Source organism: Lutjanus erythropterus, chromosome 7, assembly GCF_056507025.1.
Source record: "Lutjanus erythropterus isolate fLutEry1 chromosome 7, fLutEry1.hap2, whole genome shotgun sequence".
NCBI classification, from domain to species: domain Eukaryota; kingdom Metazoa; phylum Chordata; class Actinopteri; order Lutjaniformes; family Lutjanidae; genus Lutjanus; species Lutjanus erythropterus.
This window is the reverse complement of record NC_139323.1, coordinates 22,408,610-22,422,755: the sequence shown is the minus strand read 5'-3', so window position 1 is coordinate 22,422,755 and position 14,146 is coordinate 22,408,610. Positions and strand designations below refer to the sequence as shown.

At 39.5% G+C, this 14,146-nt stretch overlaps 1 protein-coding gene across 1 annotated transcript in view; it reads right to left on the bottom strand.

Moving 5' to 3' along the window:
- Window positions 1–14,146, bottom strand: part of ptprsa (protein tyrosine phosphatase receptor type Sa) — a 309,811-nt gene that overhangs the window by 69,077 nt on the left and 226,588 nt on the right. The window contains 4 exon segments of the mRNA XM_084723307.1: window positions 5,211–5,328; window positions 6,458–6,484; window positions 8,702–8,895; window positions 11,655–11,975. Of these exon segments, the coding sequence (XP_084579433.1) occupies window positions 5,211–5,328; window positions 6,458–6,484; window positions 8,702–8,895; window positions 11,655–11,975 (660 nt within the window).

Sequence of the window (14,146 nt, the reverse complement as noted above, 5' to 3'; positions counted from 1 at the left end):
TGTGTACCAAAAAAATCAATAATTTGATGCAAAATATTAATTTTTAAATGATCTGAGGAATTTAACAGTAATTTTCTTGTTTCTCCAGAGTCTATGATCAGAACTATGTCCATAGCAACAGTCTGCTCTTCATTACAATGGTCAGTTATACATAGCAACGGTCTGCTATAAGAAATAACAGACCTTGGAATGCTGTAATTGACCAATCAGAATTGAGCATTTAACAAAGCCATGTAATAAGCACAGTATAACACATTGTATGTGTGTTTATAATAATTTAGACATGAGTGTCACAACAAGTGTAACCTTAAGTTGAACCTTATACTAGAGGACAAAATCTGATTCGATTTGAACTTGAACAAGAAAAGAAGATAAAAAAGGATGGTCATTGATTGTTGCAGTGAAAAACTCCTCAGTGTGCAGATGGGATGGCAGAATAACACTTTCAAACACATAAACATTTTAATCTTTTGTCAATAAGGGCTCCTTTTGGCCTGCTCAAAAACTTTGTTTCACATTGGCCATGGCTACGTTTGTTTTTCAAACCAGGAGTTTGGAAAATATGAATCATGAAAAGGCACTTTTCAAGCCTGGCTTTCATTCGGCAAACAAAGACAGTTCCTGAATGAATGTTGTTTGTCTGTGACTCACAAATAGGTGCACAGTTCCACTTGTTTTTCTGTCCTACAGAATCTTAAGATAGATTCTTTTCGATAGTTTCTGATGTACCAAACTACGAGAGAGGCTTGCTGGAATGTCTGGAAGATGAAAAAAATAACACTGATGTGAATCGACTTTTAAGAGGCACAAAAACATATTCTATTTGTTATGGTGCTGTGTATTGATGTTGCTTTTCAGGCCTTTATTTTTCCTAAAAAGAACAAGACTATGACATCATAGGTTCTGGAGGCAATTGCTTCACATGCACTCTTGTCTATAAAAGAAAAGTTTTAAAAGCGGTTACGTGTGTTTTAAAAGTGCATACATGTATAAGTGAGTTTTAGTGAGTGAGTTTACACCAGCGTGAACCACTTGAAGCATGTAAACATCACTGTGCATGGTGAAGAACACAGGTGTCAACACATTATACTGTATATATCTTGGTTAAAGGTCCAATATGTAAGATTTACAGGTTAGTTATTTTCTTTTTTTTAAAATAAAGTATACAAACCTGAAAATAAGAATTGTTTTTTGTTTGTTTTTTACCCTACAATGAGCTGTCTACAGAGAGTGTGGGTCATCTTCCAAGGAGGCCGGCAAATTGCACTGCCATGTTTCTACCATCGCCCAAAACTGTCAAACCAAACAGATACAGTTCTAGATGCAGCTTTTTGCCTTTCTGCCTGAGTTCTCTTTTTTTCCTCAGGGAATGATACTGAGCTATGATGCTATAGTAGTTTAACAGTTTTTCTTTATTCAGTGTATAGGCTACAATAATCACTTTAGGCTAATAACAGTGATAAAATGAAATTACAAATTTTAAAACATGGGACGAGGAGATGTGCAGTGTGCAAGCTCACAAGTAGATGCCACTAAATCCCACATACTGGTCCTTTAATTATTTGATCTACTATACGTTTAATAAGTATTTCATTAGGGCATCCTGTCAAAGTTATGCGTTTTTTTTGCCACTAATTTTACATTAAAATTAGGCATTCAGCTAGCAGAGTTTAAGAGTATAAGTATAAAATAAACAACTTGTAGAAGGGCTTGTTGGCACACTGTCTCATAGGAGACTAGTCTTTGTAACTGCATGGTCCTAATGTATGAATCAGTGATTTTAGCACATTTGTTTTTGTTGTTTGTTCATGTTGTTTTTCAGCTTAGAAATGCTGGGGTTTTCAAAGTGAGAGGCAGGCCTCGCCAGGGGGGCTCCAAACAGTTTCAAGGGAGGCTCAGTGAATGGAATGAAAAACCAGTACATTAGTTATCAAAAGGAGATCATACGGAATTGCCTAATGTGTGTGATTTGGTTAAAGAGATACGTGCTGGTGAATTTTACTGTTTTTCTCAGAGTTAGAAATGACTGACGCCTTTGGATAGATCTTTTTTATGTATTGGGTGTAGGCTGAAGTTAGATACAACAGCAGTATTATGCTGGCTTTGCTCAATTGTTGAGTGTCTATGGGAACAAAATAACAATCATGATCCCATAGACATTCAGGAATTGGACAAAACAAAGCAGGCAAACAAAGGGGGTGATGCCTTCTTCCAGGCTTTGTCTGAGGTGAGCCCCACAATCTCAGACAAACCTCTGTTCTAAAGTTGTCCTCTGAGGTCGAGGCTGTTCTGGAGAAAAACAAAAGACGTTATAAAAAAGATTCTGGCATCTTTCTGAAAAGTAAGACATTTTTAAACTCCCTGACATTTCAAAGTCCCCAGAGAACACACAAAATATCCTGTTGTTCCCTGTCTGACACAGGCCTCAGGAAATTCCCTGGTATTTAAGAAAACCCATATCCTGTGGGAACCCTGCTCTTCACTAGGCCATCCTAACATCCATCTGAACAACAAGGACAACCACTTCACCTCTGGAAAAGGCTGCTGAGGCTCGTCTTCACCCACACCTTTCACCCCTTCCCCTTTTCGATTTATCTTGGCCCCCTGGCATAAACCATTTCTTTACACTTCAATAATAAAAAAGAAGAGGCTTTCCCTCTGAGGGACAGACAGAGTGCGCGAGACTGGCATATCAGTCAGCTGGCCCTGACAGGAGGATGGAGAGTGACAGCACTCACTCAAGCCCCTTGGGCAGCTTCACACTCCCTGACACCCGGAACAGACACACCTGTCAGGATCTGGGAAATGTTCCCACGTTTGTGTGTGTTGGGTTGTGAGAATGTGTCGTGTGTGTATCTGTTAGCGCGCTTTGTTTTGTGATCATGTGCCACAGTATGGGTCCAAATACACTGTGTGCGTGCGTGTGTGTGTGTGTGTGTGTGTGTGTGTGTGTGTGTGTGTGTGTGTGTGTGTGATCCGTAGCAGAAACTGCATGCACTCATGCGTATAAGTGAGTGATTGGGTACAATCCTTGGGTTCTTCCACTTGTCCCCATAGGAGAACGATTATGGTTCCTGGTAGAGCCTTTTTTCAAATTAAGGTACAAATTAGAACCCTTCCAGAGAGTTCTATCTAGAACCAAACCATAAGGGTTTTACCTCATCTCTGAAAGTTTCCAACCAGAAGCCCCACATGACAGGTTCTATAAAAAATTCTTCTATGATGTAATGGTTCCACCCAAAATCCTCTCTCGGGACTCCATCCAGAACCTTTCCACTTTCTAAGAGTGCCAGCAAGAACTCACTCAGGGTGTTCAACCAAAACTCTTTTATATTCCAAGAGTTTAATCTAGAACCCACTCAGGAGGGTCTACAAGAACTCTTTTCTATTTCAAGGTTTCATCTCGAACACACCCAGGGTGTTTCTACCGAGAATCCTTTTTATTCTAAGGGTTCCATGTAGAAGCCACCCACGTGGGGTTTAAAATTTATTTATAAAGGTTTCATCTATAACCATATGTCTTCCATGGGTTCTACAAAGAACCATATTATGTTCTACAGATAAGGCAACCAATTTTGAATGCCATAGTCTGCATACTGTATCCACCCCACATCTCTTAACACCAATGCTTTCAACAATCATTGAAAAACTTCTTAATGGATCACCTAGTCTTACACAGAACACTTGAAAAACCCTTGCTTAAAAAAAAGGGTTCTTCAGAAGCAAATGATTCTGGGTAGAACTTCACCCCTTCAGGAAGAACACTTATTTCTAAGAGTTTATGTATTCAGATGTGTATGTGTACATATACAGTATATGTAAGTGTGTGTGTGTGTGTGTGTGTGTGTCTATATATAGAGTATGTATGTATGCAGATGCAGTTGTGTACATGTTGACTCTCTGAAGTCTCCCAAAGCTGACTGGCACAGATGCACACACAAAAGGACGCTCCTATCTTGGCTTGATGCCTTAAATTCTCTCAAAGAAGGCTTTCACACTCTGAGGCAGGCAGCCTCACAGGTTTAGATCATGTTCATGGTAACTAAGCTGCGGGCTTCCAAACAGGCTCAAGCGGTCCAGTTAAACTGGTGTGCCTACCGGTGGTAACAAGGGAAAAAATTGAAGAAGACAAGGCTTTGTAGTATTGCAGGCATTAGCCTCTGGTATTTTATCCTTAAAGCTCAAACTGACGACCCAACAGGGGTTTTCAAGCTGTCATAATCTGGCTGAAAAATCTCCAAGTACCTCACACCACCCCTTTGATCTCTAAAAATCTGTGGATAGTCTTCTGAACATGATTCAAATGATAAACGCTGCCTGATAGAAGCAAACATCAACTCAACTGACTGAATGGCTCTTGAATCCAAATATGCCTCAGAATGGTTCATTTGTTAAACAAAAAAGAAAAAGAAAAAGAAAAAAAGCCTGTGATAAAATTCAGAAGCTGAAAACTCCAAAACATTTTTTTTCTTTTTTTCTGAAGCAGTTTAAAATACAGAGACCTTATTTGATTAGTTAAATGCACAATATGTAAATTTTGCCGCATTAATGATACCACATTGAAACAATTACAAAAGATGTAGCTGATGACATCATAAAGTGGTTTGGGATCATGGGAGTTGTTTTCTCCACATTTAAACAACCATCAATGCTGAAAATTTGACAATGTATTAAAATTGTAAAATTTTATTCATGTTACGTTTAATCTTGTTTGCCAACTGTCCTTCTTCACTGTCTAATGTTTCCAACATATCCCCTATTTTCCCAGAAGTTATAGCAAAAAACAACTAGCTAGCAATGGCTAACAGGAAACACACTGTCTCCTTGAATAAATTACAAATTTCTCTGCATTTAAAGATTGTTCGATACAACTCAACAAAATATATAACATATCATGTCTTGCTTTTATATACATTTTAATATGGAAATGTTACATATAGTTTTAAGTGTCAATAATTCTTGCATTTTTTCAGCTCTGCTTTTCTAGATCTTCTGAACAGGTTTGGATCAGTTAAATGCACCATGCAGTGGTTGTAAATGAGGGTCCCTTCAGTGTTTATTAAATACAGAGATGGTGTCCTAGCAGAAATTGCTGGAAATAAATAAAGTCTCCTTCGGCCTAAGGCTCAAACAAAAGGCTACCATTATTGCTGCATGACCAAAGCTTCTGTAAACAAACCAAGAAATAAATGATTTATCTTTGCACCGACCTGCCCCTTTGGTCACCACCAGTTTCGGTTTGCTCCGGGCTCCATCCCCCTTGGTGGTGTATGCAGCCACCGTGATGGAGTAAGTGGTGTCTGGCTTGAGTCCTCCAATGACCATTTCCTATGGGAGACATGAAAGAGACAGGAACAGGAAAATGTCAAAATGTGTCTTAAATTTTTGATGATTTGACCCCCCTTCATGCAGCTCAAACTGCCTTATGCAGAATGTTAATCTCGGTGAAATGTCTCCTGGTCCTCTTTATTAATTTTCACGAGGCATGCATTAAATGTAACGTTTTTCCCCTGTGTAATGGGAAACCATTCCATTAAGTAAATCCTCTGAGTTGCTAAGGTGGAGGGACATTAGATATGTAAATGGAGAGAGGGCCCCCTTATTCCTTTAGCAATATTCCAATCAACAACTTAACTTTGTGATAAATGCATGCTGAATACATCCTGCCCATTCCCAGGCAGTTTTTACCTCAGCCATTAAGTTTCCTTGAGTCCTCTTCAAAGAGAGGCTTCCGATCAATTCTAATGAATCTTTCAAGGGAGCAGGTTTGAACGAATGCAGAATGAGGTTTTTAACAGGGCTGCTTGGCAGAGGGATGGGAGAGGTCAATAAAGGTAAATGAGCTATAAGTACTGTCTTGCACTTGAGATGGTATTCACGTAATGCAGATGGACTGGGGGTTTCAAATCTGGGTTCAAAACAAGGGTAAAATTTGTTGTAAAGAAAAAAAAATCTGCAGTTGTGAATGATCATCAGAGATGCGATGGAGATTTTACAAAAAAGAAGTGTGCAAATTTAGGGCAGCACAGTAAATCTAAGGCACCACATAGAAAGTCAAATAATATGGTTTAATAATCACGCACACAAAAAAGAAAAAAAAAAAAAAAACACTACAAGAGCACAAGACAAAACATACTGTCTCAACACACAGCATGACACAAGTAGCATTAGCATTCCAGGCACAGACTGCAGTGGATATTGCATCAGCCACCATTTTGCAGAAGCTAGCTGGTAATAGAAGTTTGTCCTTTTTTTTCTTTCGTGGCATATAGAGATAGTGTAGCGGCTGGCTGGCCAAGACAGCTGAGGTGAAACCTCTGAGCCACTTTGTTATCCAAACTTATTGAATAAAGATTGGAGAGGTTGTGTAAACTGTGAATCCAACCAGGTTGATGCAATACCCACTGTTTATACCCCTTTAGCTACACAAAGCACTCAGGCGAAACTTCGTACTCACATATTCAGCTGTATCGTCCGTTTCCCACTAACCCCCCCGCCAAAGAGGAGAGTGCAGGAGAAAAAGTAATTTTTTTTTTTTAAGAAAGAGAGAGAAAAAGAAAAGGGAAGAAATAGGATTGTGAGAGACGGGGGCATTAGAGGTTTAGGAGTAGAGAGTCAGAAATAGGTCACTGGTTTTGTGAGGTCAGGAGAAAGAGAAGCTGTTTGAAGCTTATGTTATGAGGAGCAGCTGAAACAAGGCTGAGAGTTGTAGAGGTCTGCCTGTGGGGCCTGGAGCTATTTAACCCATGTTACTGTGGAGCCAGCAATAAGCTCCCTCAATGTTAAGTCATTGATAGCTAAAGCCAGTAGTGACATTGAGCTGTAGCTTTTAATGGTCATTTCTAAACATAGTGGAATTTAAAAAATGCATCAAGAAAGATATTTTTGTCTGGCATTCTTTGTTAACTGCAGGGTGCTTTGCTTGGATCTTATAATTCAAAGTATTTAAGGCCATTCTACTTTTGGATTTGTGGGTCAGATAAATCCCAAAAATGTAAATGTGATGCTGGTGGCATTCGGTCTGAATGGACCCTTCATTCACATGGAAGAAAATAGTTTGATTCATTCATTCCCAAAATATGTAGAAATGCATACAGCTATTCTTTTCTGTGTTGTTTACCCTATTGCTTCAAGGGTATAATTTCCATTTGGATGATTGCTACTGTGCACAAAAGTCTCACTTTGGCAGGATTTCTCCAACATTGTGTTTTGAAGTTTTGTAAAAAGGAAAAAAAAAAGAAAAAGGGCCATTATACAGGGCTCCATTACAATTCCAGCTGTCAGTGGTGGCTGATTTTTGGTGAAATGTTTTCATGCCAATTTTACTTTTGGCCCCCAGGCGCAGAATACTATAATCAGCATTTTCTTTTAGTTTTCGTCATTTGGTACAAGCACACAATCAGTCACTCCATGGCAGATGTCGCCATAAAGCAGGGGTCTACTCTAGACATTCCTAATAAAAGCCAAAGAGGCAAAAGAGGGGGGAACAAGATAAGTGAAGCTTTGATTACATTTCTTCTTGAGGGGAAAACAATATTACAGCAATATGAAATGAAATCCATGGGGGAAGAGTCCCCGTATCACTTCCCATACTCCAGACATATTTGCAAAGCCACAAGAGTGAGGGTGAAGTACAAATCTGCAGGCTGTGAGAAAAGAATTTGTCCACTTTGGTTTTATCATTGCATCGGTGTAACTGTGACGTTTCAATCTGCCTCTAATAACAGCTCAGCAAACTGTTCCCTGACAGAACATCTTGTACTTAGATATGCTATATGGCAGACTCATCTATGTTGAAAAGATAACCAATGTTGTAGATGGTTACAAGATTTTCCTTGGAGACCTGTAAAAGCAATATTCACATCTTCAGTTAGCAATGTTAGCAAAATGCTATTTAGTTAAGTTGCTATATCGATCGTTAGCTAGCTACTTACATGTGATAGCTAATGTTAGCAAAACACCAGCTTATCTCATAGATGTGTTATAATAAACTAGATAGTAAATGCAGAGATGGCAGTTCGACAGGAGCTGTTCGAAAGCTGAAAAAGTTACCTAGCCTGCAGGTTTACTTTCTGGTTATACGGCCCACTGAATATGTGCAGTAGAGTTGCCCCCCACCTGCAAGTTTCTGCTAAGCCCATAGACTTTACATTGTGGCAATGTCACAGATTTTTAAAATTGCTTTTTCATGGCTGACCTTATTTGTAGTTCAAAGTGTCCTGTCAGTACTTTTACAGACTTCTCTTTTACAATGGTGGCCTACAGAGGAAAATGCTTTTTGGGCCGGTGGGGAAAACCACGAGTAGCCACTGGAAAAAACTGGTGACACTGGCATCTCTATGGCTAATCTACATCAATCGTTATAGCTAGTTAACTAGCGTCTTGCTAACAGCAGCTAAGATGACCATGTTAGCAACATCTTTTAGCGGTCTTCAAACTTTGGTTTTCATTTCAACATAGACAAGTTTAGCACACAGCATATCTAAGTACAGGTAAAAGAAAAAAAGAAATTTAACTGAACTTCTGCCAGGTACCAAGCTTGCTCAGCTGTTATTGGAACATAGAGCAAAAAGGGGTGAGACTTACGAAGTTTACTGAACTGAAAAACAAACTCAAAGGCAGACCTGGGTATATTTGGTGGAATTTACATATGTTTCTGACATAACTGATTTGTACTGAGTAAACTGTGAGATGGTCATACCTGGGCATCAGCGAGCATGACGTCCTTGATGAGGGGCAGGCCCCGTGACTCGCCATTTTCCACACGTACATAGTGAACCTGGTAGCCACGGATCTGACCGTGCTGCTTGCCTGGTGTCAAGGAGCGCCACATCACCTTTAGCGCTGTGGAGTTGAGGACCTCCACCTCTACCCGCCTTGGAGGAGCCCCAGGAACTATGGATAACAAAACAAAAGACTCGGTTTAGAATTATTTAATCATAGACACTGCTGAAAAAATAGTTGTTCTGTGGGAGTATTACAGAAACTTCCAAACTTGCAGATCCTATTTTAACTGTCTGTAACACGATAAGTCAATGTTACTCTTCTGAATAAAGATAAGAAATATGTTTTGCATAAGGATCTTAAATCTTAAATAAACTATCCTTACTTTAGGGACAACTATCAAACTCTTCCACCTGTAGTGGCAGCTAACTTGCTATACTTATTGTAACAGTGGAGTTTGTTAACAGTAGCTAATAAAAGGGTTTATTATAACTAATGGAAGTATTAGCTCAGAGTAGCTAACCGTAGTGTTCTCTAACAGTAGCTAATGGTAGTGTTTGCTAACTGTAACTAAAGGGCTAACTTGAACTCATCTGACTAGAAGTTGAGTGTCCATTGTTGTTTTTGCTCATTTCTTTGTATCTTTCAATATATGTTTCAGTATTAAAAAAAAGCAGAGTTGTTTAGCTGGGCAAAATTGGGTATTTTGGATTTCTTAACCTGAGATAAGACAGGATTCCTAAGGTTGGTTAAACTTTGCTTCTGTAATGTGAAATAGGAAAAATAAATCCTATTAACCTTAATACTTAAGATAGGAAGGTCCTCCAGATCCATTGCTTTCAGATAGTAGTGGAAAATGTGAAAAAAATGCCTGGATGTTCCTCATTCAACAAGTGCAATAGACATACAGTTCTCTGTCACAGTGAAATTGCTCTACATCCTTCACACTTTTTATAAGAGCAATACAGGATGAGAAACGCATATAAAACTGTGTCATGGGATTATTAAACCTGACATACACATGCACACATAATATTCATGAAACACATTAACAACTGGCAAGAATGACAGACAGGAATATTAAAAAGCAACAAACACTGCAGTGTCAGTTTTCTTGCAGTACCATATCCCCCAACACACCCAACATACCACCATCACTTTCTCCTGTCTCCTCCACCTTTTCTATATGTGTCTGCTGTGTCTGTCTGCTGTCAGTGGGGAGCTCTCAGTCATAATGACAGGCCTTTATGGAAGGCCTTGCTTCCAGGCCTTTCGGTGTGCCACGGACTGGCCCTTTCTGAGATGGATGTGCCATTAATAGAACTCTTCCACTCAAACTGCTTCCATTTGCTCGTCCACAAACACTTCAAGTCCTCTTCTTCCCCCCTAAATCACAACCCCATTCCCCCAATCTTCCCCAGGATCGTGCACCAATCTTGTTTATTACCAGAATCCTCTCTACCTTTTAGCCCCGGCTCTTATTTCTTTACCTGGCACTTCTCTGTCATGCGTTATTATCGTAATGACACCAGAAAATTTGTTATAGCAATTGTCACTGTGCTGTAGGTTTCAACCCTGCAATTTCTGATACCGGTGTCTTTTCGAGGTGTGGTGAGAATTTAAGCTTGTTGCTACTGTTGCGCTTGTTGTATATCAGTGTCAGAAAAATGCTTAAAATGCTGTGGTAATGGATGTGAAATGGATCGTGTGGGATAGAAGCCAATGTCAGCCATCCATCAGTGATTCAGATGTGCTGTGACATGCCTACATCTTTACTTGTCAGTTTATGTATTTTATTGCGGCTGCTTTTCTTCTCCTTTGTCATTTATTTTCTGCTATCCAACCTGAATCATGTTTTTTTTTTTTGTTTCGAGGTTGAGATGTTTTGTCTTGGCTTTTCTATCATTTCCAAATATAATCTATAGTTTCTGTGTGCAGCAGTAGAGTAAAGTGAATCAAATGACCAGCAGTGCATGCAAACAAAGTTTCTTTGTATATTTTAACAATCTCTGCACCCAGAGACTTTCAGTTGAGCATATTTGCTCTTCTTCAATCTTCAATTCAACTTGATTCAACTTGATTTATGCTACTACTAGCATATTATGTTTCAGTGGAGCAGGTGCTCAAGGGCTTTCAAATAAGGAGATCTGAGTTGCAACCGTAATGGAAACACACCTGCTGGTTTAACCTCCAACTTACTGTTGCCACCATAAATATGTAGGCAGATATGGCCTTGCAGTGTACAGCACTCATAAATGCTTATGACTCTCTGCTGAGCAATGGGATCCTGTTAAAAGCCTACAGATAGAGGCAGGATATGGGCTGTGGTAGCTATTAAGAATTGCATTTGGTTAGTTATGTTTTAATAGCAACACACTTGATTTCCCAAGTGAGTTATCTATGTGAAGTGTCTTCATTTTATATGGTTGACACAGCTGTATGTGGTTCTTGTACGTATGGACAAAGATGGTGGCTTCTGAAACCATTCTACCAAACAAAAGTTTGTATTTGGAAAAATGTTCTGACACTTTTGTTTTTTTTTTCCTAATAGGAAAAAGATAGACATGTGCTGCACACCAGAGTTATTATGGTTCAGATGAAATTATAGGTCTCAACTTTTCTTTACAGAGTATTTGTTCATTTTTTATTTTAATTTTTTTTAATCACACTAAAACGTTTCATCGATCGGTATCAGGAAGGGAAAAAAATGGTAAATGGTTCACTAAAATGTTTTTTCACACCTAGTTTTAATTTTTAGTTTAATTCTGGTACCTATAATAACCTTGCTGCACAGACATATTCCCAACAATTCCCTGACAAACATACACAAACATACATCCACTGCCATAGGCACACTCACCATCTAGCCACAATAAATAAAACCTTAATTTCTGCAACGTTACTTTTAGCTTCTACAGAGATTCATGTACCGTCTTCATCGGTGCGGCAGATCAGGGGCTCGCTCTCAGGGCCTGGCCCAATCGCAGTGAAGGCAGACACGGTGATGCGGTACTGGGTCCATTTCTCCAATCGCTGCAGCAGCATCTGCTCTTCGGTGGCAGGGATCGTGGGCTCCTCCATGGGGTCCCCGTCGTCACTGCCACCCTCTGACGGGCCCACCACCTGGTAGCGCACCCTATACCCCGCCAGGACACCGTTCTGACTCTCCAAAGGTGGGGGGCGCCAACTTACCAGCAGGGTGGTGGAGCTGGTGCTGCTGCACTTAATGTCTTGAGGGGGGGCTGAGGGCTCTGGTGAGGTGGAAAGGACAGGAAGGAAGGGGGGTCGAGGACGAGGAGGAGGAGGACGGGGAAAAGGGGGGGTAGGGGTGAAAAACAAAAAAATAAAAAGATGGGAGAGATAAAGAAAATGATAAAAGGATAAAAAAAACAATAAGAATAATTCAAACAAAAAATTGCAAAACAAAGACGGAGGCAAAATATGTTTAAAATAAAAATAAAATCTTCAAGCAAATGACAACTTAAGAGGCCAATGGATAATGGCACAAGCTTGTGTAATAATGAATCCAGATGGATACCTTTCTGTGAGATACCTAGGGACAAGCTCTGGACATACAGACTTATTTGATACTGGTACAACTATTTCTTCACTAAAGGTGCAATAAGCGATTTTGGAGAAAGATACTTGACCATTGAATCTCACTCCCGTGTCATCAAATTGCAGACACTATCTTCAATCCTACAACAGAAGCTGTTTGTTTGTCCTGTAATGTATTCCAGTACAGGAAGTGGGACACTGTTGTACCTGTGTCCTCCTGGTTAAAGTCTGCACTGAATATTCTAAACCTGAGATACTTTATCATCCACAATCACTAATTTCAGAGTGCCAGATGGACAGGGATGAACATATCCATTGTACAATTTATTTTTGGGCACAGAACTGAGGCTTTGGTCCTTAACAACTAAAAACTAGAAAACCAGGTAAACATGGCAGTCATGAACACTAAACCCCTAATTTTCCCCTTCAGGGTCTCTGCAATTATTGCAACCACTAAGCCACTTGGCTGTCCACATGAGGATTAATAGCACCCTGTCATGTCCATAAAGCCAGAATAAAAATGGGATAAATATATTCAAAAAATGTGCATTGTTAGTTCAACTGATAAAGATTTCTACATTGGAATGGGCACAATTGAAAAGCATTTGTAATTTATGTACCAGAACTTTCAGCCAAATTAGCATAAGCTAAAACAAGCTATTTCTTCCTCAGTAGAAGCTAGCAGGGAGGTAGTGTAGTCGGTCTTTTTTAATTTGTAACAGTATAAAAGCTTTCCAACAGGGTGGCTGTTATTTGTGTCTGAAGTGTTCTTCCAAAACATATTAAAACCTACACATCTGTGAACTTTCTAAATCAAATTCAATGCCTCTCGCTTCTAATCTGTGCCAAGCTCTTACACAGCTTGTGCTCGTCCAGAGAGTGTGCTGTGCAAGGAGCGATAAAACGTTTCTCTTCTCATCCAGAGTTTGGTATTATACGGATAAAAGGACATGTATGAAAATATTTCTATCCAAGTCTGGTTTCCTCTATTCCTTATGATGATGGTTTTGTGTGAGGATGTATTCCTTCCATCTTGGTGTGACAAACCCAGTTCATTATTACATTCTAGTCTGTTATGTAAGAAAAAAATGGCACAATAATCAAAAACAAAATGAAAACCACCAGAAAAAAAAGCATTCCACACACAGCAACTTAGGAAAAATAACAAACAATCAAATAACAAGCAGGGTGTTCTCATTCCAAAACAAATTTTGCTGAAGAAAAAAAAAAAAATGAACTGAAGGAGGGTACTGGGAAATGAATTTCTCTGTAACCCAGGTGACTCGAAAGAAAGAACCACAACAACAGTTAAGGTTCAAAATGACAACTCATGAGAAAACATGAAAAAACAGAATACTCGGTATAAACTGAAAATAAGAACATTTCACTTCGAAAGAAACACGAACGAAACCAACAAAAAGAAATCACAAGCATTGTTTGCATCATACGTACCTGACTCCCACAAATACTAAATCTTAAAGACTTTCTTACCACCAGCACCTGACTACAGAGCGTGCTTACTCTATAGTCAGTGAACGCAACACTTTCCCTCTTAGAGAGCATGCCAGAAATTCCGACATCCATCCCCCATTTTTGAATCAGTAAATGCTTTTACCAATTTTGACCCACTGAGGTTTAGTTTTGGACCCATTATGGGGTTACTGGGAGGGAGAGAGTTGGCTCTGTGCTGTAGCCAGGGCTGCTTAATTCTCATGTATCTCTGGGCCGGAGGGTCCACAAGACTGTGAGAGGGGAAGCCACGAGGGGAACACTTACTCCCAAGATATTCTGTTCTTCTGCTCTTGGCCATGTGTACAAACATCCATCCCTGTTAACAATTAGTTCAAATAAATCCCATTTCATA